General features: G+C 56.8%; 1 protein-coding gene across 2 annotated transcripts; it reads left to right on the top strand.

Annotated features, from left to right (window-relative positions):
- The first annotated feature begins 4,001 nt into the window (after positions 1–4,001).
- On the top strand, positions 4,002–24,840 carry KRT80 (keratin 80). Of its 2 annotated transcripts, none has more exons than XM_037030929.1 (9): positions 4,002–4,486; positions 9,974–10,182; positions 14,670–14,730; positions 14,999–15,094; positions 20,619–20,783; positions 21,315–21,440; positions 22,080–22,300; positions 22,772–22,827; positions 22,953–24,840. In XM_037030929.1, the coding sequence occupies exons 1-9, from the start codon at positions 4,187–4,189 to the stop codon at positions 23,075–23,077; spliced, it is 1,359 nt and encodes a 452-aa protein (XP_036886824.1). In that variant the 5' UTR covers positions 4,002–4,186; the 3' UTR covers positions 23,078–24,840. The 2 variants fall into 2 exon arrangements, with proteins under 2 accessions (XP_036886824.1, XP_036886823.1); XM_037030928.1 differs by having other exon boundaries at positions 4,042–4,486; positions 22,918–23,042.
- Positions 24,841–25,466: the final 626 nt, after the last annotated feature.

Genomic DNA, 25,466 nt, shown 5'->3' on the forward strand with positions numbered 1-25,466 from the left:
CCCCCGAATCAGTCACTGCTCCTCTAAGCTCCGCAGCACTTCTGGCGCTGCAGTGACACTGGCCGTCGTCATGGTCACCGTCCACGCACACTGCCTCTCACTCCACAGCTCTCACGACTCCCTCAGCCTAAAACCCACCTCTCCTCCCCTTCTGGGCGACTCTCCCTCTCCCTGCAAGCCTTTGCTCCCTGGCCCCACTGGGAAGACCTCGCAGACCCTTCCCCCGACCCAGCTCAGTGCCTCTCCCGGCCTCTGTGTGGAGGAGGCTTTATGCTGGCTGTTTTAATTTCTCTATCCTTGCTGTTAGTTTCCCCTTTTCTTGGCCCTTGCCCATCCCAAATGTACTTTCAGCTCCCCTATCCCCAGCTCTGGGGCCCCCAGAAATGTTTTTTATATAACAATATGTTGCCCAAACACCATCAGCCCTGGTCCTAGGCCATCCCATTCCCAGAACCTGGCTGCTGGGCAGGGCCTCCCTCCTTCGGCCTCAGGACAGGCCTGCTCGATGGGACAAACCAAAGAAAGGAGGCCAGAGTTTCCAGCCTCATCAGGGAGAGGGCTCTGACCCAGTGAGTATAGGTGTGGAGGTGCGTTTAGGAAAGAGAAGAAGAGATGGACAGGAACGTGAGCAGGCTCATCTGGGAAGGCTTCCTGGAGGAGTGGCCTGACCTTGCCATCATTCCCTGGAGTGAAGCTAAGATTCTTTCCTGCCCAGAAACTTCCTGCCTATCTCTCCAAGAGTCACATCTTACCCCAGAGCCCCAGCCAGGCTGGCATGTGCTCACGGAAACATTCACGCAACAACTATGCATCACTGCACTGCATTATTCCAGGCCTGCCAGCTCCACGGGCCAGGCTTCCAGCCAAAGGGAACTGGGCTCAGAGGAGGTGCTGAAACTGTGACACAGGGATGCCATTCCCATAAGGCCATCGAGCCAGGCTCCCCAGGACTGAGAGACGAGCCCTGGGCCAGGTCTCTGAGTGGGCAGGACACTCTGACAGGCACAGGAAGACAGGGAGGCAAGAGAGAAGAGGCGGATGAGGATGAGAGGGAGACAGGGCAGAAGTGGGGCAAGAGCGATGTGAAGAGAGAAAAGGAAGGCAGGAGAAAGCAAAGAAAAAGAGGAAACTCCCCCTTACTTCTTTGAGGACCAATTTCAGGAGGCTTCTGGGCAGCCCAGCCCGAGCCTCTCCCCTTCCTTATCTCTGGCCAGCCCTTGCCCCTCTTCTGCCTTTTCTCTGTCTCCTGAAAGATCCGCATTGTATCCTGTCACCAGTCACAGAATCCCAGGCCTGGTGGGAAGACTCAAGGGGGAGGGAGGGGGGCTGCGGTTTCTGTCCCTGACTATATAAGGACCAAGCAGGACAAGCCTCCAGAGTCCCAGAGGGTCACAAGGTGTGGGTCTGCAGCTGAGGTCACCCAAGCTCACACCCACCCAAAGGCCCAGACTTGTTTGTGAGCACACTCAGGCGGAATCTGGAGACTGCCCAGGTCCCTCAACATCCCCAAAGAGACTAACCATCTTACCCACCCTCCATCTTCCCTCTCCATCCCTGCCAGGCTTCCTGCTCCCTGAACCGCTAGGTGGTCTGGCTCCATACCGAGGCCGAAGAGCATCGTGTCGGGTCCTCCAAGGGGGTGGAAAGGCAGGGGCCTAGACAGTTGACCCCCAAGGACGCCAAAGCAGGAGTGAGGGGAGGTGTGGGTGGAGCTGGGGAGGGGTGGGGAGGAGGGATGGTGGAGCTGGGTGCTTTCATGGGGTTGTGTCTGTCTGGGGCCTTTGACTGCTCTTCCTGCTTGGCAGCCACGCCATGACAGCCAAAGACGTCCCTCTGACAGCTCCCAAGAGAGACTGTGGGGCCAGAGAGGAAGCAGCAGGTGAGATGTGGGTCCCACCCCACCTACACCCCACCCCTGGGCCAGAGCCCCTGGGAGCGTGACTTCCATGCCTCCAGGAGGCCAGCGCCCCCCAGAGGAAGGCTGCCCAGTGTTCAGGTCCCAGGGATCGCTCTGCAATGCCAGCCTTGAAGCCAAGGACCAGCAATTTACTGTGACCTATCTAAATTCAGAGGCTGACCAGAGGTCAGGGTAAGTTAGCAAGAACCAGCAGACTGAAGTTATGCAGAGGCACTTTGACGAATTGGCTGTCCAGCTTAGAAAAGTTAGGAGGTAGAACTGGGCCCCCACAGTAAGAAGAGAGCTTCCTTCTCTACCCACTGCCCTTTCCAGCAGCCACCAAGCCCAGGGGAGGATAAGGGGAAAGGCTCGTGGCTCCAGGTATCTGGGTTTAAACCTGGCACTGATAGACTACATGACCTCAGACAGGCAATGAACCCCTCTGAGGTTCAGTGTCCACCACTGTAAAGCAGGCTAGTGAGAATTAAAGCTTCCACCTCAAGTAGGGGTGACCAGGAGGATTAAGGAAGCTAATCCATGTAAAGCATTTGGGACATACCTGACCTGCCAGCTGTCACCACCAGTGGGGCCCGAATGCCATTGCCTGCCCTCCCACTCACCCACAGAGTACAGGGCAGCTGGGGTGGGGGAAGGCAGTGGAAGTGGGTGCTGAAAGTGGCAGCAAGGGTCAGAAGTGAGCACCGATACCACTGCAGTGACCTAGTCACCCAGAAGTGTCTCGCCAGCCCACCCCAAGCCTCAAAGCCTGGAATCCAGCCTCAGGATGGACTCATGGCCTAGGTGCAGATTCCTGTGCCTTAGTGAGTCCAAAATGTGCACTGTGTGGGCAAGAGGTCTGGCCTGGGAGGCAGGAGGCCTGGAATGGGCAATGTGACCCAGCAGCGGCTTTATCTCCAGGCCCAGAGGGGGCTGACATCTCTTCTACCCCTGCCTGCCTGGCTCTATCTTAAACACACGCCTCCTCTGCTGTGACCCCACCACCTGGGGGCACACAGAGCTCGCCAGCCAGGGCGAGAGGGTCCAGGGACACCAAGCCAGGGAGGGAGGAAGAGGTAGACCCAGGAGAGCTGGCACTCCATGAGAGTGGAAGGTGATGGGGGCGGGCCTCTGGAACTTCAGGAAGGAGGGAGGGAGTGCTTTGGGTGGGCTGAGCCTTCTCCTGCCCCATCCAGACTCTGTGGGAGCAAAAGTGCTGTCTTTCTATTTTTACTTCATATTTAAAATGAAACAGGGGGAGGAGATGGAGAAGAGAGAAAGGAGGAATGGGAGGGGGCACAGAGGCACATTTTCATAGCCCTTGAGGCAGGGCTGCATTTGGTCATGGCTGTCTCCCCGGCCAGACTCAGCCTCCAGGAGGTGGGCACTGCTCTTAGGCACCATTTACTGAGGACTTGGTGCTAGCCTCCCTACGTTCTCTGCACATGCCGCCTCCTATGGGGGTGATGGTTTCATTCCCACGTTACACATGAGCACAGAAATCAAGTAACCTGCCCGAGGCCACGCCGGTCTTAAACCCACGTCTCACTTATCCAAAGCCAAGGGCTCTTGGCCATGACCATCTATTTCTTCTCCAGCCTCTGAGACAGTAGGATGCACAGAGTAGGTGCTTAATAAATGGTAGATCAAAGGGAGGAAGAGAGGGAGGAAGAAGAGAAGATAAGCCAGGGAGACTCTTGGGCAACTGGAAAATATAAAATAAAGGTGCTGTTTTCCAATGCTAGGCTGGAAGGGTGCCTGGGACGGCAACCCTACGCTCAGGAAGATTTGCCCTACACTTCGGAGCCCAGGGCCTGCGCTTGCCTCATCTTTTCCAGAAGTATATGGGCCCAGGTATACGTCAGCCTTCAGGTATGCAGCGAGGTCTGCGGTGAGAGGTAAGAAGTGCGCGCCCTCTCGCTCTCTCCTCTCCTTCCTCGTTGAATCACCCCTTCCTCTCGCAGCCTTCCCAACCCCACCCAGCCAGCCCAAACTTGCCCCCTCCCTGAAGCCAGACCCTGCTGGGTTGGGGGCCTGTGACCAGCCCCTCAGCACTGCAGATACCCCGCCCGGAGGAGTGGTGGGGGCGGGGCCAGAGCATCACGTCATCTAACAGGTTGGTCGGGCTGGGAGGCGTCCCGCCCTCCTGCAGCTAATGAGCACTGTACGACAGGTGTTTGCCCCTCAGTCCCCAGCCTGCCCTGCCTGCGACTGGAGCCAGCTGCCGACGCCACCCGCAAAAGTTTCCTCACTCATCTCTGCACCCTCCGCGCCCTAGGCCCGGGGGCCGCAATGGCCTGCCGCTCCTGCGTTGTTGGCTTCAGCAGCCCTAGCAGCTGTGAGGTGACTCCAGCGAGCGGCCCCCGGCCTGGGACCTCGGAATGGGGCAGCTGCGGAGCCCCCGGGCCGGGCTTCAGCTCTCGCAGCCTCACAGGCTGCTGGTCAGCCGGCACCATCCCCAAGGTGACCGTGAACCCCAGCCTGCTGGTGCCCCTGGACCTCAAGGTGGACCCAGCCATCCAGCAGCAGAAGACCCAGGAAAAGGAGGAGATGAAGGTCCTCAATGATAAGTTTGCCTCCTTGATTGGCAAGGTAAGCAAAGATGGGAAGGGGGTCTCCGAAAACAGGGGACAGGCAAGAGGCTCTTCGGTACTTCCGGAGCATCATGCCCCGCCCCTGGGCCCAGCCAATGGGGAGCCGGCGTGGCTAACTCTGCAGGCTAGCTCGGAGCAGAGATGTGGAGGGAAGTCCCTGAGCCATGCTGGCATAGGGGGAGAAAGAGTCCCCAGGATGGCCTCTGGGGGATGTCTGTATAATACCGTGCAGTGTGGCCTCCGGTGACCCTCCCCCTGGCATGGACTGGAGAGCTCTGAGTATGGCCAAGAGGGTGCCCCTCCTAGGAATGGCTGGTGAAGGCATGGTCTGCAGTCCTACTCCGAAGCAGATGGACAGTGGAGATGACCTCCCAAGGGTCCACTGTCCTGTCCAGGCCTCTGGCCCTGTTTAGCCTTCCCGGAGTAAGGAGCACCAGCTGAGCCAAGGAGGCATGTGTGTAGGAGGGGGCAGGCGGGGGGCTTCCGGAAGGAAGTGCAGCTGTGGAGTCAAGAGATAGGAATGCGGGAGATGGATGCTGCAAATCAGAAACAGCCGGCTAGCAGGCTAGCCAGCCAGGCACCCCCCTGAGTAGAGGGAGTGAGTCCCCAGAATTCTGACTTCCTAGACCCGGATGCCGGCATGCTGGTCTGGGCAGTCCTGTCCGCCTCCGCCCCAGGGCAAGGGCTTCAAGAGCTTTGAGGAAGTCCTGTCCACTTCCCAAACCTGCTCCTTGCTTAACTCCTTCAAGAAACCTCTCCTGACCAGCCCTCAGCTCTGCACCCTCCTGCCCTGCCCAAGGAAAATAATCAAGTACTAAGAGCGGCTGTTACTTAATCACTTATTGTGTGCCAGGCACTGTGCTGGGTGCTTTGCTATTTATCTCTCTTTCCTTCAACAATCCTAGGAAAGAAGTCACTTTATGCCCGTTTTACCAATGTGGAAAACTCAACCTTCTTTCCCTCCACCCCCAGTAAACCAGAGCTGCACCCCTCTGCCCTGACTCAGTTCTTGCCTGCACCTTGCTCTCCTGGCTTCTGTGCTCCTCTGAATGTTTCTAGTGTCCCCAGGAGGGGAGCACTCCCAGAGAGGGGCAGAGGGAAGAAAGCAACACATTTTGAGCATGGCTGGCTGTCCGTGGGAGCTGATCGTGCCTGGCTGTCTGTGGGAACTCAGCAGACATGTGTCATTTAGCCTATACAGCAATGGCCCCGGAGGCTAGTTCCCGACCCTGCACATGAGGAGACCACCCACCCAGAGACTGAGTGCCTTGCCCAAGGTCATTCAAGGAACAAGACTACTGGCTGGATTTGCACTCAGGTCTGTGAGACACAAAGCCAGTAGTCTCTGAGGTGGAAACCATTTCTGTTCCCCATTCACGTGCCCAGGCCAGCACTCCCCTTGCAGCTGGCACCCAGGCCTGGAGTGCCTGGGTGAGGGCTGTGAAGCCTCCCCTCCCCCAGCCCTGGCTGGCGGCAGAGCCCTGCACCACTGGGTCATTGGCCCTAGAAGAAGAGTCCACTGCCCTGAGGAGGCAGGTCCCTAGAGAACCACCTCCTCTCCAAAACCAGGTTAATCCCTGAAAAGGAACGCTTCATGAGCTTTGTAATTTGGCTCAGATGGGTGGCTTTTTCCCTGAACACCAGGGCTGATATTGACCAGTGCCTCTGCCATGGGGACAGGAGGGTAAGTAGGCACAGGGAGGGGGCCTGGGCTGTCGGGGCCCTGTGCCCAGGGGCCAGGGCGATGCCCTCTAAGGTCTCTAGCAGAACTGGAGCCTCCTAACCCTCAAGCGTGGGCCTTGAGACTGGTGCTCTTCAGGGTAGAGGAAGGGAGCCAGCCCTTTGGGGGACCCGATTGCTGGGCCTCTTCCCGAGGACTCGCAGCTGCCTCGTCAACTCTTTGGAGAAGATTTGTTGGCTCGAGTCCCTCTCTCTCTCCCTGTCAAGGCCCCGAGGACCCGAGTGGAATCAGGTAGCAGTTAAGAGGGTGCAATCTGGAGCCAAATGGCTGGGTTTGAGTCCTGTCTCCACCTCCAACCAGCTGTGTAAGCTCAGGCAAACTGTTTGAACTCTGTGCCTCAGTGCACTTCAGTTTAATGGGCCTGTTACAATCAAATGGGATAAAATCACTTACTGAAAATCACTTATAAAGCATTTATCATGTACCAGGTGTGTTCATTTGTTAAATTAAAAATACCATAAATGGACCCAGCCCAGGGTGCTCTTGAACCCAGTTAGCCTCTCTCAGGAAGGAGTCTGAGAAAAGGGAGGGAGGGGCCCTGCAGGAGGGAGGGGTGGAGGAGCTTTGTGGCTAGGGGTGCAGCCTAGGGCTTGAAAGAGATGTGTGGGCCCAGGGTGAGGTAACCTAACCAGTGCAGGGGTGGGGGATCTAGGCAAAGAAAAGGGACAATCAAGGGCCCTTCAGCTCCACATCCCCTCTGTCCCTCTGAGGCCTGGGGAGAAGTCAGAGCACCAAGGAGGAGGAAGAAGAGGAGGAGGAGGGTTGGTGGGAAGACTACCAGCAGTTGGCAAGAGGCCCTGGAGCAGCGCTGGCTCTTCCACTCGCAGGCTGTGTTTCCTGGGGCAAGCCACTTACCCTCTCTGTGGTCCACCCACCCTTCTGCTCTGAGGGTGGCCCTGAGCTCATGCCAGTGTAAAGACTGGTAGAGCGGCAGCCATGAGAGGAGGGGGAACGAGCAGAAGCCACAGCAGGAGAGGAGGCAGAGGGAAGCTGGGAGAGGGCAACTCAATATCCAGCAGAGAGGCTGCTGGCTGGGGGGGCGGGGGGGGGGGGGTTGGAGAGGAGACAGGAGGAAGGACTACCTGAAGTCGGCCCGAGTAGGCTCTCCAGAAGGAACCGAAGACCAGGTGGTAAAATGCCTGGAGTCAGAGACATGGGCGCAATATCTTCCCCTAGGCCTGTGTGGCCCCCGGAAGTCACTGGAGCTGTGCCCCTGCCTATAAGCAGGAAGGCGCAAACCAGTCGCTCAAGACAGAGACCTCGAGGGTCCCTAGTCAAAGCCAACCTCTGGCTGAAGGCAGGGAATTTGACAAGCCCCCTCCCCTGAGGACCAGGACCCACCCCAGGAACACCACCCTGTACGCTCCCCTGACTGGAGTGTGGGCCCACAGGTTGGGGACCTGGGCTGCTCAGCTCCCTACAAAAAACACCTGTCCCCAACCTGGTCTGGGCCACCCAGTACCACGGAGTTGAGTCACAGGGAGTCTGTGCTTCTGGGCTGGTAGACCAGGGTTGCTCTATGAGACCCCTCCTAGAATTGCCAGTGTATGACCTGGGGGGTGGGGGGGTCAGCCAGAATGGGGAGGAAGGGGAATGATGGGCGAGTGCTCAGCAGCCTTGGGAGGATGGTGACAACTAACTTGGCACCTCCCCAGGTCTTTGCCCAAGAGAGAGGAGCCTTTCTGCAGGGAAAGTCTTTGGAGGGGGGGGGGGTTCAGTACCATTCCCAAACACTGAGACAATAGGCAGCCCCCCCCAAGGGCAGTGGGGGAGGAGACTGCCCCAGATCCCCCACAGCCAGAATGCTGTCTAGCTGGACTGGTGGGCCAAATGCACTCCATCTCCCAGCAGGCTAGTGCTGTAGCATAGGGGATTCAAGTCAGACTGTAGGGAAGACTTCCCAGTGCACAGGGGTTTTTCTGCTGCCTATGGGTGGAGGGAGGAGCCTCACATCTCTCCTGTCACCCCACCCTCAGTGTAAACACGGGCTCCTGCTTGTCAAAACGGAGTGAAGGTGGGGCGAGCAGATACCTCCCCCCCGAAAAACTCACACACACAAGTAAGACAGAAACCCTCTTGACTTCCATTCCTACTGAACCTGTTTGGCTGCAACTCTCGCAGACTGCAGGCTTAGGTCAGCTTCCAGATGAACTTACCCGTGCAAATGGGAGGTGAGCAGGGGAATGGCAGCCCACAGTGGCTATCATCCATCATTCCTGCTGGTGTTGTCACTGGGAATGTCAAGGGGGACTTCCCAAGGGCGTCAGAGTGCCTGAGGGGAAACTGGGGATGTGGGCAGGGCAGAGAAAGAGAGAGGAGGAGCCACCTGGCCCCCAGACTCAGGAGGAACAGGGAATCCACGAAGGTCCAGAGAAGGCAGCCACCATGAAATGGGTCTGTCTGCAAAGCTTGGCCACCAAGTGCCCGTGTGACACTGGACAAGTTCCTTGACTGCCCTGGACCTCCTTCTCTTCTGTTAGCGAAGGGGACAGACCATCTGCTCCAAAATGCTCCTCACCGTGATTCTGGTCTCTCAAACTGTGATTCTGGGAGCTGGCACCAGCAGTGGGCAAGAAGAGGCCCACCTACTCACCTGTGGTCATAGGGAGCATTCCTGGACCAGTTATCACAGCATCCTCATGACAGCAACAGCCCATCCTGTCCAGCAGCCAGGCCCTAGCTGTTCCTCAGGAGGAACCCTAATCACCTGCCGGTGGCTGGGATGGGAGCAGAGGGTAGTGGAAGCCTGTGCTGCCGTCTGAGCAGGAGAGTGTGAAGGAGCCAGAGCTTGAGATGAGCAACGGAGCCCAGAGCCCCCCAGTCTTTGCCCTCAAGGAAAAACTGGCCTAACTAGAGGCAGAAGCCAGCAAAGAAGGGCAGGCGATCCCGGGGCACACAGCCACCCAGCAGCGGACAGCAGATGTTGCAGTGGGTGAAAGGTTCTAAAGCCAAACTCACTGGAGTCCACACCTGGCTCTACCACCTGCCAATGTTGGGACCTTGGCAACTATTTAACCGCTCCATGCCTTGGCTCCTCATCTGTAGAGTGCAGCTCACAATACCACACTGGGTTGTTGCTGGGGGCGGGGGGGGGGGGGGGTAATGAGGTAAACACGTTAGGCTTTAGAACAGGCCTGACACCCAGAAGGAGCCACACAATCGTCAGCTTTTATTTCTATTCCAAAGCACAACCCAGGTTCTCCCAACAGCCCTCCGAGGTGGGCAGGTGATGTCATCCCCAGCTTCTAGTTGGGGAAACTGAGGCTTGGCAGGGCTACGGGTCCACAGTTGCTGGGAAGATTAGCATTAAGTACTAACCAGGCCCTACCCTGTTGAATTTCCAAAGCAAGATGAGACGGGGCTTGCTGAGGGGGGTGGCAGATGGGCCTCTGACACCTCAGGCTCCCTGGGGTCTCCCACCCAAGTCCCAGGAGGGCACTGAGAGCCTGTCACTTTCACACCCTAGTTCCTCCTCCCCTTATCTAGCTGGCCCCGCTCCTCCCCTGGGAAACCTTTGCTAACTGGCTCCACCCCTCTGCCATTCCCTCCTTATCTCACTATCTTTAGTTTTGACAATCAGTAGTTGGAGAAGCCATTTGAATGTGCTGAGTGATGGCACTGGATAGGTGCGCAGCACAGATGAGCTGCCACTTCCCGAGGAAACCCCAAGGGGGGCTCGACGGCTGCCCTGGGGCCTCCAGGCCTGAGCCTGGCCCTCTCACAGAAGCCTTCCTGCTCCCCCAGGTACAGGCCCTGGAGCAGCGCAACCGGCTGCTGGAGACCCGCTGGAGCTTCCTGCAGGGCCAGGGCTCGACCGTCTTTGACCTTGGGCACCTCTATGAGAAGTATGAGGGCCGGCTGCAGGAGGAACTGCGCAAAGTGAGCCAAGAGCGGGGACAGCTAGAAGCCAACCTGCTACAGGTGCTGGAGAAAGTGGAGGAGTTTCGAGTCAGGTAGAGTGCACCCTGCGGGGCTGTGGGCAGGGACTGTGGGTGGGGACCAACCTGCACTCAGGTACAAGATCCCGGCGCAGTCAGGCCAGAAAAAGAGGAAACTTCTTTAAGGAACATATCTTTACTCCAGATATACTTTCTGAAGACCTGTTATGTGTCAGGCAATATTCTAAACTTTGAGGGGATACAGCAGTGAAACCACAGTTCCCCGACCCCCAAATAGTGACTCTTACAAGGAAGTCAGTCTTGTAGTGTCTGACAGCTGGCTGACCCCTGGGCACCACTGAAGCCACTGTCCCCTATCCCCTCATCTTGTGTCCATAGATACTCTTGCTCTTGCCCACACGTCCCACTAGCAATCCTAGAGCAACTGATGGGCTCCTGCTCTGGATACAGTTTGGGATTTCCCTCTTGACTGGGCTGGAAGGGACGGGAGCAAGTGCAGGCAGAAGCCAGAAGCAGTGGGTTTGGGTAGAATGAAGAAGCAATCCTCCATACGTGGTGCGCACTGACCTCAGGGGGATCCAGAGAGACAGGGAAACAGCCGCAGCCTGCAGTGTGCTTTTACAACTTTGCAGGGCAAGCTGGCAGGCAGTACTGCCCAGTGGTTAAGGACCCACCCTAGCTTCGTGACCGTGGTCAAGTGACCTAACAGGGGAACCTCGGTTTCCTCCTGTGTGCAGAGGGAAGGATGGTGGCTGATACCAACTAGGGCTGGTAGGAGGAGGATGTCAAGATTTCATTATGGCTATAAATGGCCGCTCTTGTATCCCCTAGAAGTCCAATGTACTCCGCACACAGTGCTGCCCTTGGTGCAGGCTTGCTGAACTGAACTGGCCAGTCTAGAAAGGCAGACCATACACTTAGGTGGCTCAGAGGAGATCAGACAGTGGCCAGGGCATCATGGACAAGGAGGCTGGGCAGAGCATAGAGGCTATGCCCCTACGCCAACCTCCTCAGGGCTGGTCTCCAGCCAAGGGGAGGGGAGGGCAGGCTGTGGCCGAACCCTCGCCCCTCCTCTGGCCTTTGGGTCCTGCTCCGAACCCTGCTGGACTGAGAGGAGGCCTGTTGTCTCCAGAGCAGCCAGCCAGGCAGGACTGGAGAGTGGGTGCTGCCTGTCCAGGGGCCTGGGCTGGGACTGAGCCTGCCCACCACCTCTCTGCACGACCTCCTCTGTTCAGGCCACATTCAGAGGGCATGGTCACACAGGACGCTCTCCCCACTCCGGGGCCTCAGATTCCTCATCTGTGGATCTGCCTGGAACTTTCCAGCCAACAGGCATGATCTGAAGCCCTAGCCCAGGCTGTTTCTCATGGCTGGGCCCCTCTCTGACCTGAGGCCACTCCACCCCAGTCCTGTCCACCCGGGTCCAAAGGAATCTGATTGCCCATCTGACCACAATGAGAGCAATTCTGGTTCGTGCACCAGAATCTGTTGCAATATTATCGCACTGATATCTCGCAGGTCTTTGGCCCTCTGAGGATCAGAGGACGACAGAGTGAGGGGGAGGCCCTGGATCATACTTCTGTGGAGAAGGAAACACAGTCCCAGAGAGGGCAGGGGCTTGTCCTCAGTCACATAGCCATGCGTGCTGAAACCCATCCCTAATCTATGTCATCCAGGGTGAGAGGCTGCTCCCATGAGCCCAGCCAGATCATATCCATGGAGATACTTTGTACCTGGAAGTTCTGTACAAACACTACTTGTTCTAATCTGGCTCAGCCCCCTCATTTGGCCTGCTGCCTGGTTCCATCTACCACCTGATTTTACTACTTAGGCTCAGAGCTTCCCTTCCTCTCTCTGGTAGGGAACCCACCTGAGTTGGAGGAAGCACACAGCTGGAGGGCTGCTGGGTCTGCAGGCCAGAGCCTGAAAAGCAGCAGCCTGGCTGTGCAAAGCCTGGGGGCTCCGGGAGCCAGGAGGCGCCAGGCCAAGCCCTGAGTGGGAGGGGTGTGCCCTGCCTCTCTGAGGCGGATGAGATCAGCTTCGCTCTTAGAAATAAACAAGTCAGGGAGAAGGGGGTGCTGTGGGTGTGATGAGCTGCAAAGGGCTGAGAACGGGTTTGGGAGCTGTCAGCTCTCAGAAGATTGGGAGTGAAATGCGGGATGTGGCATCACCTAAGCCTCTGTAAGGATGGAGATTTCCCAAACATTTCATGTAGCCAGGACCCCAAGCAGCAGCTAGCCAACCCTTCAGTTTACCGAGAATGAAGCAGAAGCCCAGCCAGGGGGAACAGCTTGCCCAAGGCCACAGCAAGCTACTCAGGTACACTGCACACAGTTGTGCAAGCTGTTCACTGCACAGGAAGGTCTGGTTAAGGGGGTGAACTGGGGCTGGAATCCCATGGAGTCAATGAGAAGGGAGCGGGGCAGGCTGCACAGAACGATGAGAAAGGCAGTAAGGGGTAAGGAGGTGTCTCGCACCTCAGAGGGACCCAGTCTGGACCCAGACTGCCCAGGGTCCTGGCCCCAGACAGGCCAAACTCCGCCACCCAGAGGGGTGGTGGGGGGAGGGGAGAGGTTTGACCACTGGGCTTGTGTGGGGAGGGCCAGTAGTGAGGAGCTTCTTAAACTGGGGGTCCTCAGACCCCTGTGCCCAGGGCAGGGCATTCCTCAGAGGACCCCACAGTCCAGAGGGAAGCTGGTTCAAAGCAGCCTAGCCCCGAGGTTCCTGAAGGATGTGCAGAAAACCACCCACGCACTCTCTCTCTCTGCAGTGAGGCCTCCCACGGTTCCGCTCCAATGATGCTGGGGGCCAAGGTAGAGGCGCTACAGGCCAGGCCTGGAGTTGGAGAGGACGGAGCTTAGGCAATAACAGTGGCAGTAGGTTTAGGGGGTACCAGGCACTGTTGTGAGCACTTCATGTGTTTATTTAGTTCACCCTCACGACATCACTTACCATGACTAAGCTACACATAATCGTTTATCCAACATCACATAGCTGGTTAGCAAGGAAGCAGGACTGGAGCCCAGCTAGCTTGGATCTGAGGCCCATGCATAACCAGCACACCCACGAGCCTCAGGCCCTTCACTGGGCCTCCATTTCCTCGTCTGTGAAATGGGACCAATAGGGCCTGCCTGGATGGGGTCCCTGAAGGTCACGGGAGCGGGTGCAGGTAAAGCCTCCTGGACATTTTGTTTGCTGGAAAGTTCTAGACTACAGAACAGTCTCCCTAGCCCAGCCCTCCGCCCTGCCACTGTCACCTGCACCCTCAGAGCCCCTGGCAGACTTTTGGAATCCGAGGCAGTGATGAGAGACAGTGCACACTCAGCACACTGAGTTTCAGAGACCCGAGCGCCCTGCAGGCTGGCGCCCTTGGATCTGCTCCCCTCGGCTCCTTGGGAAGGCAGGCAGAAGAGATGGCCTGAGGGGTGGCGGGTCCAGCCAGGGGATGTGGGCGAAGGTGACGCTGCCCTGCTGGGAGGTCAGGGACTGGGGCAGGCAGCGGCTGTAATTAGAGCTGCCAGTGATTCAGGTGTTCCCTGGAGAGGAGGGAAGGAGACAGGAAGCCACAGAATCACTGCACCCACCGAGGCAGGCAAGGCCAAGACGGGGAGTCAGTGGCTGGTGGACACTGACCTGCTGGGCCAAGATATATGTCTTGACTAGAGGAAGAGGGTGAGGTCAGGGGCCTGGGGGCCCCATCTCTCACCCAACAGTGTCCTTGTTCCAAACACGAGGTGGACCTGAGGAAGAAGAAAGCACATCTGAGAAGAGGGGGGACCCACCTCAATTGAGTACTGACTGCCCACGTCTGTCATTGCATCAGGAGTGGACACAAACACACGTGCACATACACACACGTACACAGGCACACGCCTGGTAGCCTGGAGATTCAAGGAAGGAGGTGTGGAGTTACCTGCCCAACCAAAAACACACAGTGGGTCCATCTGACTGTGAAGTCCACGCTCTTCCTGCTCTCCCTCTGCAGGGAACTTGAGGGAACCGTGTCCTACCGTCTGGTAGAGGGGAGAAGGGCAGGGCTGCAGGGAGGGTAGAGGTGGGAGAGGATGAAGGGTAAGCAGGATGCTCAGTGCAGACCTGACCAAAGGCACCATTTGTTAGAAACTGAGACACCCTGGGGGAGGAGACAGAAAACAGATGAGGGGAAAAAGTGTCAGGGTGAAAAGGCCACACAATCAGGAGAGGCTTCCTGGAGGAGGTAGATGTGGAGCAGGGCCAGCAAGGGGACAGATGCCACGGGGAGAGGATGGGCTGATGGTCAGGAAGGAGAACAGTTTTGCCTGCTTCCCCGGAGCCAACACCAGGGGTCATGGGGGGGGGGGACGTGTCATAGAAGATGAGGGGCTCGATCCATCCACCTGAAGGAAGAATCACTTTTTTCTAATTGTCACAAGGCACCAAATGGGACAACAGAAGCCCTAAGTCCCACCCAAGGGGTTAACCAAACCCCAAGCTCCCACCACATCCAGCTGAGCAGCCTCTCTCTGTTTCTCTCTGTCTCTCCCACCCGCCTCACCTCCCAGGTATGAAGATGAGATCTCCAAGCGCACAGACATGGAGTTTACCTTCGTCCAGCTGAAAAAGGTAGCTTGCCCAGCCCGCCCCAGGGGCCCCTTCCTCATGGACCCTCTGCCTGCTTTCCCTCAGGATCCCCAGGCAAAGCCCTCAGAGGCTTGGGTCCCAGGACCACAGAGAGATACCTGTCCCCACTCTGCTCCTCATCCCAGGCTCTGAGCAAGCCCTCCTCTGGGAATCACCCGATCTCACCCAGGAGGCAAAAGCCCCCACCTCGCTCCTGTCCTGGGACCCCTCAACTCCTCCTCCCGTCACTCACCACTGCTCCCACCCCCAGGACCTGGACGTAGAGTGTCTTCGACGGACAGAACTGGAGACCAAGTTGAAAAGTCTGCAGAGCTTTGTGGAGCTGATGAAAACCGTCTATGAGCAGGTGAGAAGACAGGGCCAGTGTCCCACCGGGCCAAGAACTGACTGGCCCCCGGCCAAGGGGTGCGGGGAGGGCAGGAGGTCCAGTGGGGCATGGAACCTTCACAGGCACTGTTTCTGGTCACAGTTGTGATGATTTCCTAAACCACATCCTGCATTGCTGCCAATAACCCAGCATGTCCCCTCGTCACTTCCTGCACAGAGCATGGGCAGGGAGGTTATAAAAAGGCCTTCTCTCCGGGGAACCCATGCCTTCATTGTGCTGAAGTGCAGAGGGCACATAGGGGACCAGGTGCATCTGGACAAGGGTCAGCAGGTGGCCTCAGAGCGGGGGACCAGGGGGCCGTGCACAGCCATTCTTATTGAACTAAACTCTGTGCCTGCAATTGCAGGTGCCCTCAGTTCCAGCTCTGACGGTCAGGCACTTCTCCCTTCCCTGTTTGGGGCCAAGGCAGGGAAGACCCGCAGTCAGAGTCTCTGAATCCCAGGAGATACTAGCTTCTGTCAAACAAAAATGACCCAGTAAATGCAGACAGAGGAGTCTCCAGGCACATTCTCGTCTGTCCCTAAGCCTGTGGCAGATCGCAGCAGGACTACAGCCCAGCAGGGCCTAGCACACTGCCAGTGCCGTCCGCAGATGGGCCCTGCTGCACGCCGCCCCTCCACTCCACTCTGCCTCTCGGGCATCCTTTGGGACGTGTGCTCTCCTCCTCCAGTTTCAAGAGTGAGGAGGTGTAGGGGTGATGCTTCAATTCAGCTATGAATTGAAGGTGGTACCACTGTTGGGGATGACAGGACTCGGCAGCTTGTATACTGCAGACTGTGCTGGCCAGTGTGGCTCAGTTGGAACATCGTCCCATAGACTGGAGTATTGTGGGTTAGATTCCTGTCAGGGCGCGTATGAGAAGGCAATCAAGTCGATGTCTGTGTGTCTGTCTCTCTCTCTGTCTCTGTCTCCTCACTCCCCTCTCTCTAAAAGCTGTAAAAAAATGTCCTCAGGTGAGGTTAAAAAAAATTACATACTACTCTAGGCCCTGGCCAGGTAACTCAGTTAGAGCATTGTCCTAACAGACACACCAAGGCTATGGAGTCAATCCCCAGTCAGGGCACATACGAGAATCAACCAGTGAATGCATCAACAAGTGGAACAAAAAATCAATGTTCCTCTCTCTCCCTCCCTCTCTCTCTCTAAAAATCAGTTTTAAAATTTCAATGTAAGTGAGAAAGTTATAAACATTCAGGGGGAATACTGCAAACTGCTGGTGCCACGCTACGGCAAAGCAGCTGAGGTCAGAGCAGAGATGGAAGTTACCACTGCAGTCCAAAAGTTCTGCTAAAATGGCTCTAGCAGCTGCTGACCCCATCTCCGTGGCCTCGTTCTGCACAGAGGGCGATCAGGCGTCCTGGCTGCACCCGGCCGCACTTCCTTCCAGCAGGCTCCGTCCCTAGCAGGACTTCCAGGAGCCTCAGACCTATTTTGGCCATGGGAGGCTGCAGAGCAGGGGGAACACCACAGCCGTTGGGGACAGCAGGAAGGCAGCCCTCCCAGGCAGACCACCCTCCTCAGCGTGGCCGAGGAGCTGCTCCTCCCTGGCAGAGCCCCGGCAGCCAGGCCAAGCGCTACGTGGCACCGCTGATTGGCTTAGGAAGTGGGTTAAGGGTCCCTCCGCCCAAATTCACTGTGGGTGCAGCCCAGGCAGACACCAGCAGGACCAGCGTTTCCGAAGCTGCCCTCCACTCTCCTCGCCCATGTCTCAGCGAGCCCAGAGCCCGAACGCTGAGCCAGGAGAGAGGCCCTACAAGTAAGGAGATGGAACTGGAGGAAGGCTGGCATCACCAGCCACACACCTGAGTGCACCTGAGCCCTGCCTCAGTCACAGCCACGGAACTTCTCAGCTCCTGCTCCATTTAGACTTTGCGGCCCTTGGACCCAAATCCTGACTCCAGCTTTTCTACCATTTCTGTGACTCTGGGCAAGTTATTTCTCCACTCTGTGCCTCAGCTTCCTCACCTAATAGTAGCAGGCTCCCAGGGTCAGGATGAGGACTAAACCTACTCACCCATTTAACAAACGTTCACCACGTGCCTGCTGGTGCCAGATGCAGTTCTCACAGCAAGTGAGCGAGACGGCCATGACCCCTCTTCCCAGGGGGTACAGCTTAGCTAAGGCGACAAGTCATAAGCAGCTAAAGAAGCATCCGAGCAAGATTATTTTGGAGGGTGAAAAGTGCTGGGCTGCAAAGACACCGGGCGATGCAGTTGTGCTGGAGGGAGGGGGAAGGTTTAGACCCCGAGGTCAGGGGCCATCTCAAAAGAGGTGCAAGGGAGAGAAAGCCCAAGCTGGGAAGATCCAGTAGAGATCGGAGGGGCTCCGGGCAGGAGGAAGAGCTGTGTGAAGCACCTGAGGCAGAAGTGAGTTCGGAGGTAAAAAGGAAAGAAAGAAGCAGCCATGGCTGGGGCAGGGCTGGCAGGGGCCGTGTAAGGCCTTGGACCCTGAGCCGGGTTCTGGACTTTACTCTAAGTGGGATGGGCAGCCCTGGTGGGTGCAGGGAGGGGTGCTGCAGAGGCAGTGAAGGGTTTGGCTTGTGTTCCTATAAGATGGCTGTGGAGAAGGGCCTGCTCAGGGCCTGCTCAGGGCCTTAGAGCAGTTACTGTTACATGCAAGGTGCAAGTCAAGGTGCAAGTCGGCGTTAGGACGTGAGGGTTGCGTTTCTCTCCGCACCACCACAGACGGAGAAGGCAGTGCTGACTCTGCTGAAAAGATCCCCCATGCCAGCAAGTCTCTAAGCCAGCACTAGTAGAAATATAATGTGAGCCACATATATCATATGTTTTAAGTAATTTTCTACATTCTTATATGATTCAACAATACATCATTTTTTCTAGTGGCCACACTTTTTAATGAAAGAAACAGGGAAATTCATTTTAATAACCATTTTTATTTAACCCAATATATCTAAAATATGAGTATATACTCATACGAGTATGTGAGCATATGTGATCAATATTTAAAAATTAAGGGGCTCTTTTATATTCTTTTTTCTCCTACTAAGTCTCAAAACTCCATGGGTATTTTACACTCACAGCCCATCTCAGCCCTGACCAGCCCCCGCTCAGGTTCTCGAGATCGCACATGGCCAGTGGCTGCCACGTCAGACAGGGGCTAGCCAGGCCACCGCAGGTGGGGGAAAACACGACTGACAGACGTGAGTAGCGCAGGAGGACTGGACACTCTGGTTTCAACTCTGGAGCAGACACCAGATCAACAAAGCACGGGCTACTCTTGTGTGGGCCCACCTCCGAGTCCCAGGAAACAGCCCTCTCCTCTCCGCACCCCCACCCCCACCCACACACACACACATGGGCATGGATAAGGCCTGAAAGCCTTTCCCAGGAGCCAAAGACCATGGGTTGCTTGGAGCCTCACCTACATGCTGCAGCCTCCTGGGCAATGCCCCTGCCCCTCACTCACCTCCAGGGACACAAGATGGTGACAGAAGGCTAGGCTGGCAGAGGCTGGCACTCTCCTTCAGCTTCCAAGATGCATTCCAGCTCCTGAACGCACTTGGGGCCTGGCTGCAGCCAGCTGGAACGCCACCGCCCCACCCACAAACTCTGGCTCCAGGGAGATTAGCTGCAAAATCCGAGGACCACCCCCTGCAGCCAGGCACACCTCCTGGGATGCAGATTGCTGCAAAGAGGACTGCCTCATGGAAGCTGCTTCGAACCTGCTCTCCTGTCGCCTGGGGGAGTCTCCTCCAGGAGTAGGCTGCGCTGCCCCAGGACACTTCCCCCCAGCTCCATCACCTGCACAAGTTACAAAAGTAACCCTAGCTACTGTTTATTGAGAGCCTACTATGTCCCCAGCACCCTGCTAATAAGTGTTTTCCAGGCATAATCTCATTTAATCCGAACAGCCTGTGAAGCAGGGATAATGATTAAGAGGGACGTGGTCATTAGAGCAGCTTGGATTTGAACCCTGGCTCAGTAATTACGTGAACTCGAGCAGGTTCTTTTCTTGCTCCATGCCTCAGTTTCCCCCTTTGTAGCACAGGGAGAATAATCACACTTAGCTCACTGGTCGGTTGCGAGGACTTATTGTGTTGCTCTAACCCAAAGCCCTTAGAACCGTGTCTGGCACATGGTAGGTATTTGTAAACCTTAGCTGTTTTCGGTTCTATAATTATGCCTATTTTACAGATGAAAAAACAAGGCTCGGTGAGGCTTGAAAACTTGGCCAGGGTTATCCAGCTTATAAGACATGGTAGTACCCAGAGCTCAGGGCCATTACTACATTTTACCGAGCAGCACTAGGTGAACCCTCAGAGTCACCATCTACAATGACCTGGGGGCCACAAGGAGGGTGGCACCCATGTGGCAGCCTCCTTGGTGACCTCTCCTGAAGCTCTGGTTCCCCCAGAGAAGCTCTGAACTGTACTTTAGCTTAATTCTTGCCCATTGCATGGGGGCCTCTTCCACGCCACACAGGGCAGCGCTGTTATACCCCAGGGGGCTGGCATGTCTGAACAGGTCTGCAGACCTTCTGAACTCTCCATTTCCTGCTTCTGTTTACTGAGCTCTGCTACCCTGCCCCCACCCAGAAAGGCTCTTTGGCTGCTCTGCCAGTCGTCTTGCTGATCTTTTCCCCCTGGTGGGAAGCCCTCCTTCAGAGCGTTCTGACAGTGTCCTGGGCTTTTCCTGAACCATAAGGAATGCCACCCCCTAGGCCTGGGCTAGTAGTGCCAACAGAGGGCTTTATCTAGAATTCTGCACGCCCGGCATGCTGACTGAGGAGGCCCAGAGCTCCATCCCGGAGACTGACCACAGCCAAGCAGCTCTGGCCAGGAGATCAGTGCCGTGTGGGAAATGTCGACCTCCATTGGTAACCAGGGGCCGCACAGGTGGAGTGTGAGCCTGCGGGCACCACTAACCTTATTCTGACACCGGTCCAGCCCTCCCTTGCTTTTGCCCAGCGATCTCTGTTCATTTGAAGATCAACCAAAACCCCCTGTCAGAAGATCCCCAAGGGTCAGCTGGCCCCTGGACTCAGGGTCCTGCCAGCTTCAGGGTGGAGACAGGGTGCTCCCAGAGGGGCTGCTGGCTGCTGCCCACGCTTCCCCTTCCAGGAGCCCATCCTGGTGGTCAGCAGTGATGCTAGTGGGCGGGGGTTGGGCAGCGAGCAGGCAGGGGAAGGGTGGCTTTCCTCAGCTGGCCTCCGCAGCTGTCCACGAGGCTCTAGCTGACCTAGGCTCTATGGCTACGGGGCTACAAGCTGCAGGTGAGAAGTACTTCCCTTGGTAGGTACGGACTCCCAAGGCTCAGCGAGTCTCTCTGAGCACAAAGGGTGTGTGAGTGGGGTGGCGCGCTGCCTCCCCAGAGCCTGGGCAGCAGGCGTGGTGGGGCGGCTGTCATGCTTTGATCGTCTCTCCTGAAAGAGGAGCTCACCCTCCACTCACCCTGGGAGTGAAAGGACTACGGGGGGCCCCGCCCCCACCAGCCCTGAGCCCTCCACATCTGTGCCCGGCCAGGAGCTGAAAGACCTGGCAGCTCAGGTGAAGGACGTGTCGGTGACTGTGGGCATGGACAGACGCTGCCACATCAACCTGAGCGGCATCGTGGAGGAGGTGAAGGCCCAGTACGATGCCATCGCAGCTCGCAGCCTGGAGGAGGCCGAGGAGTACTCTCGGAGGCAGGTTCGTGGCTGAGCACACAGGGTGGGGTGCGGCAGTCAGGACCGGAGGGGCCACACTAGTGATGGCTAGGGTCCCCTTCAAGTGTGTGTGGAGATACTGGAAAGGGGAATGGGGAAGCACGGGGGTGGCAAACCAGTGGTCGGTTCCCAGGCAGGTATGGGGCGTTCGAGAGCTCAGTGTGGTTCTGGGCCCCGAGAACCACAGGGCCCAGACCGGGAACCACGTCCCCTGAGAACCACTTTCCAGGCGAGGAAAGCCCCCTGGTCTGCACCCTCCAGGAGCTCGGGATGGGGCTGCCTCCCAGCAATGCTAGGCCGGGGTGAGCACAGCCTGGGGGGCTCAGTCCGGGCTGCCAGTAGGAGGATGGGATGGGGTCAGGAAAGGAGGTCTCAGGGGGAGGCTGGCCGGCAGTGGTGGCTGCAGAGGAAGGGGGCTGGGGATGGCAGAAAAAGGAGCAACAGGGGTCCAGAAAGAGGAGGTGCCGGGAGGGACACAGTGAACAGCCCTGACCACCCTCTCCACATCCTGCAGCTGGAGGAGCGGGCCGCCTGCTCAGCCCAGTTTGGGAACAGCCTCCAGAGCAGCCGCAGCGAGATCGCTGACCTCAATGTGCGCATCCAGAAGCTCCGGTCCCAGATCCTCTCCGTCAAGAGCCACGTGAGTTCTGGAGGACCCACCTGCGGGGGAGCAGGGAAGAACAGAGACACACAACTGTCTGTCTGTCTGTCCATCTCTCTCTCTCTCTCTCTCTCTCTCTCTCTCACGTTGAGTACATGCAAGAGGAAGTAACCTAAGTGACCTGGGCAAGTCACTTAGCACTTCTGTGCCTCAGTTTCCTCACCTGTCCTCCTAAGATGGCTATGAGAATCACATGAGCTTGCTCTGTAAACTGGCCAGGGCTGTTGGAACAGTACAGCCCCCCCCAACACACACACACCCAGAGCCCACTCCCTCTTGCCAGCCCTACAGAGAGAAGGGAGTGGAGGCCTAAGCTCCAATTTCCCTCCAGGTGAGCTTTCAGAGCAGGTGCTGCCCCGTAAGGACAGCTGGGACAGGCTCCTCTGGTGACTTGGGGTCCTTTCCTCTTTGGTGGCTTTTGGAAAGTGTCTCCTTAGATCTTTCTGAACCTCCTCTTGCTTCAGTGCAACCCACCAGCACACCCAGGAATGGATTCCTTAGCCCTCTCTCCCCCCACACACCCCTGCCAAGAACAGGTGGGCTCCCTCCTGGCCCCGGCCCTCTCTCTTCATCCCACCTCTGCTCGCTGACCCCTTCCCTCTGTCCTCCTGGCTGCAGTGCCTGAAACTGGAGGAGAATATCAAGGAGGTCGAGGAGCAGGGTGAGCTGGCCTTCCAGGATGCCAAGGCCAAGCTGGCCCAGCTGGAGGAGGCCCTGCAGCAGGCCAAGAAGGACATGGCAAGGCAGCTCCGAGAGTACCAGGAGCTCATGAACACTAAGCTGGCCCTAGACATTGAGATTGCCACCTACCGCAAGCTGGTGGAGGGCGAGGAGATCAGGTGAGAGGTGGAGACAGCGGGGTGGAGCTGGGGGAGAGGGAGAACTGAGAACCAGCCCCACACCAAGCCGGCACCACCCCCAGCACGACGACACTGTGAGCCTGACAGGCCTGGGCTCACATCCTGGCTCAGTTACTTACAAACTGGGACCTTGACCCAGCTCCTTAAATTCTCAGTTTTTCTACCGGGAAAATAGGCTGATCATAAACATGTCCCACCTGGGGTGGGGAGGGTTAACATGATTCTGCATGCAAATACCTGTCTCAAATAAGTGCTTGGTAAATGTTAGCCATTTATACAGGGGAGAGGAGACAGAGGCCAAGAGAACAAGCCGGCTAGCCAGGGTCACACTGCAAGGCAGCCCCGGGCTGGGAATGATAACCAAGAATTGCCCTCTACCTGCCAGTGCCCAGGTCCCCAACCCCAGGGGAACATAAGCCTCCACACCCCACCATTTGCCTCCTTTCCCAGGATGGACATGCCTTCAGCCACTGTGGTCAGCACTGTGCAGTCCAGATCCAGAGCCGGTGAGTGTGCTTGCCCATGGCGGGGAGGGGGACAGGGTACGGACACCACAGCCCTAAAGGCATCATTTTAAGTGGCTCCCAAACCTCCAGCCCCTTCCCTCCCCCACCCTTTATGTTCCCTATAGCTTCCTCCAAGTCCCGCCTTGCAAGAGCTCCCTCCAGGAAGAAGAAGAACAGCAGAGGCCCCGTGATCAAAATCACCGAAATGTCAGAGAAGTTCCTCATGCAAGAGTCAGAGGCCTCGGAGTAAGGCAGCTGGACCCCAGGAGCCCCGGACCACTCCGCTGCAGCAGGAGAGTCTTAAGTTAGACTCAAGAAGGCAGTTTGGAGCCTCCAGGTTGGGATAGGAGGCAAACCTGATTCTGAACTGAGAAGAGCTCACAGCAATGAGTGTTTTCTCGTGGGTGCCAGGAGTGGGACAAAACTGTCACCAGCTACTCAGAGTCACTCCGCTCCATATCAGTATCTCACAGTTCCACCCTTCCAACCTTCTGGCCAGACGTTTCCTGACTGGATTAACTGGAAGTGGGGTCAGTTTTATCTCCACCTTCTCCCTCCTCTGAGACTCCTCCTCAGCAGAGGGCTCTGACCAAGGTCCCTTTGACCCTTCTGCCCAAACCTTTTCCTAAACTCACATCTCAAGCCTTGCCTTGCCTTGCCTCAGCCTCTGTACCTCACCCAGCCCCGGCCATGGACCAGGCACTGATGAGGACTGCTTCCCCCCAGCTCCAAGTCTGGAGGTCCTGGTGGGGGCTGGGGGCTGAGGGCTGGGTGCCCCTGGTTTTTCTGCACCAGCTGGGCTCCCCAGAGACCTGACAGTATTAGGGAGTAAGAGAAGGAGGCACCCTGGGTGTTTGAGACCTGAGCTTGAGCCTCTGAGATCGGCCCAAACACACCTGTGCCCCTTCTTTCCTCCTGCAGGGTCCTCCAAGTAGGTCAGAAACGGACAGGCTGCCCAGGCAGCTCCCAGACCTTCCCCAGAAGCTATTCTTGCTGTAATGAGCTCCCTGGGAGAAGGCTGGATGGCAGCCTGAGACCAAGCAGGAGAACCAGACCCTCCCTTCCCCTCCCCTCCCTGCCATCCTGGGACTCACTACCCTGCCTGGGATCTCAGCTCTCTGCACCCCCCTGCCCCACCCAAGCGTTTCTCAGCCTGAAACCTGACTTTGCTGTACCAGGTCCCTAACCCCACCCCTGCCATGAAACCCTAGGCTCATTTCCCATGAATCCCTTCCCCCCATTAGACCAAAAGCCTGGCCCTGCCCTTTCCTGCATTCATCAAGGAGCCCAAGCACACCCTACGCCTGTCGGGTTAGAGCTCCTCCTTCCATGCCCAGTCCCCTGCCTCCAGCGGCGCCATGATGAAGGCACAGTCCAGGAAGGTCTGGGAGATTCTGAGCCCTTGAGGTCAGGCTGGGGAGCCACAGTGACAACCAAAGAAAGAGTCTGCATCCAACAAGATTTGGGGCTGGGAGGAGTGCTCCTCTTTTTTCCTCTTGGCTCTCACCTTCGGAGATTCCTCTAGCCTCCTACTCCATGCCACCTCCTCTCTTTCCCTCTCTTCTCCTTAGGTCCTCTCCTCTTCTAGCCCCAGTCTTTTGATTCATTCGTCTCCTTTTCCCAGAGACCTTGGCTCCTCCCAGGACTCAAGGTCCTCCGGGCCTCCGGGGGGCGCTGAAGGGCTACTAACACTCTCAGGCTGGAGGGAACTCAGACATATACTCATCCCTGAAGTTCCCAGAGGAAGCTGATTGCTGCCTTTTCTCTGCCTATTTATTGGTTTCTAAGGGAGCAAATCCACAATGGGGATACAAGATATATAAAATATATTTTTTCATAACTTATGTGGCTTTTAACTTATTGCTTCCCTTCCTGTCTCTGCATAATCAGTGCTATACACTATTTGAATAGATAACACATATCCCAGCCACCCCACCCAACTGGCTGACTACCTTGGGGTGAAGCCCCTTTCTCCCTGCCACGGGGTGAATAAAATACTGATATTTGTTCATGGATAACGCTATGTGTCTATTTTTATCTCTCCTCTTGGGATCAATCAGTTGCTGGTCAGACAGGTTGACTGCAGGACTCTGGGAGTTCCCCAATTATGGGGAAAGGGGGCCAGGGACCTAGTTACACCTTCAGACCAATGCAACTTGGACACGAAAGGTCACCTGCTCCACCATCCTACAAAAATGTTGACCTGCATTCCCAGTGCCTCCCGACCTGTCCAGGCAGCACGTGGCCGCCTTAGCAAGCATATCAGTGAGGGATTCCTCCTGGCGTTGGCGGGTTCCTTCTCCAGCACAACTGTGGGGGTTGGCACATCCCAGAGTATATTTTGATGGGTACAGGCCCAGTCCTGCCAAGTCAAATGCTAGATCGACAAAGAAGGATGGAGGACCTTCTCCAAGCCCAGCCCTGCACCAGCATACCTACAATTGTTCCCCACTCCGCTACCTCAGGAAGCTGACAGACAGCTTGAGAGAGAAGCCAAGTACTCTAGACAGCCATTCTGGACTTCCTAGACAGGCAAAAAGGGTCAGAGAAGAGAGGGACTTATGCTGGGAAGCTGAGAATCAGAGCAGGCTTCCTGGAGGAAGTAGGGCTTTAAGTGAGTGGGAAGAAGCTAGAGAGGG

Source organism: Sturnira hondurensis, unplaced genomic scaffold (assembly GCF_014824575.4).
Source record: "Sturnira hondurensis isolate 20B ecotype Veracruz unplaced genomic scaffold, ASM1482457v3 Scaffold0020903, whole genome shotgun sequence".
Taxonomy (NCBI): Eukaryota; Metazoa; Chordata; class Mammalia; order Chiroptera; family Phyllostomidae; genus Sturnira; species Sturnira hondurensis.

Coding starts and splice junctions, on each gene's coding strand:
- KRT80 (XM_037030929.1), top strand. CDS start 4,187: ATGGCCTGCCGCTCCTGCGTTGTTGGCTTCAGCAGCCCTAGCAGCTGT. Junction 14,731..14,998: donor CCTTCGTCCAGCTGAAAAAG/GTAGCTTGCCCA, acceptor TCCCACCCCCAG/GACCTGGACGTAGAGTGTCT. Junction 21,441..22,079: donor TCCTCTCCGTCAAGAGCCAC/GTGAGTTCTGGA, acceptor TCCTGGCTGCAG/TGCCTGAAACTGGAGGAGAA.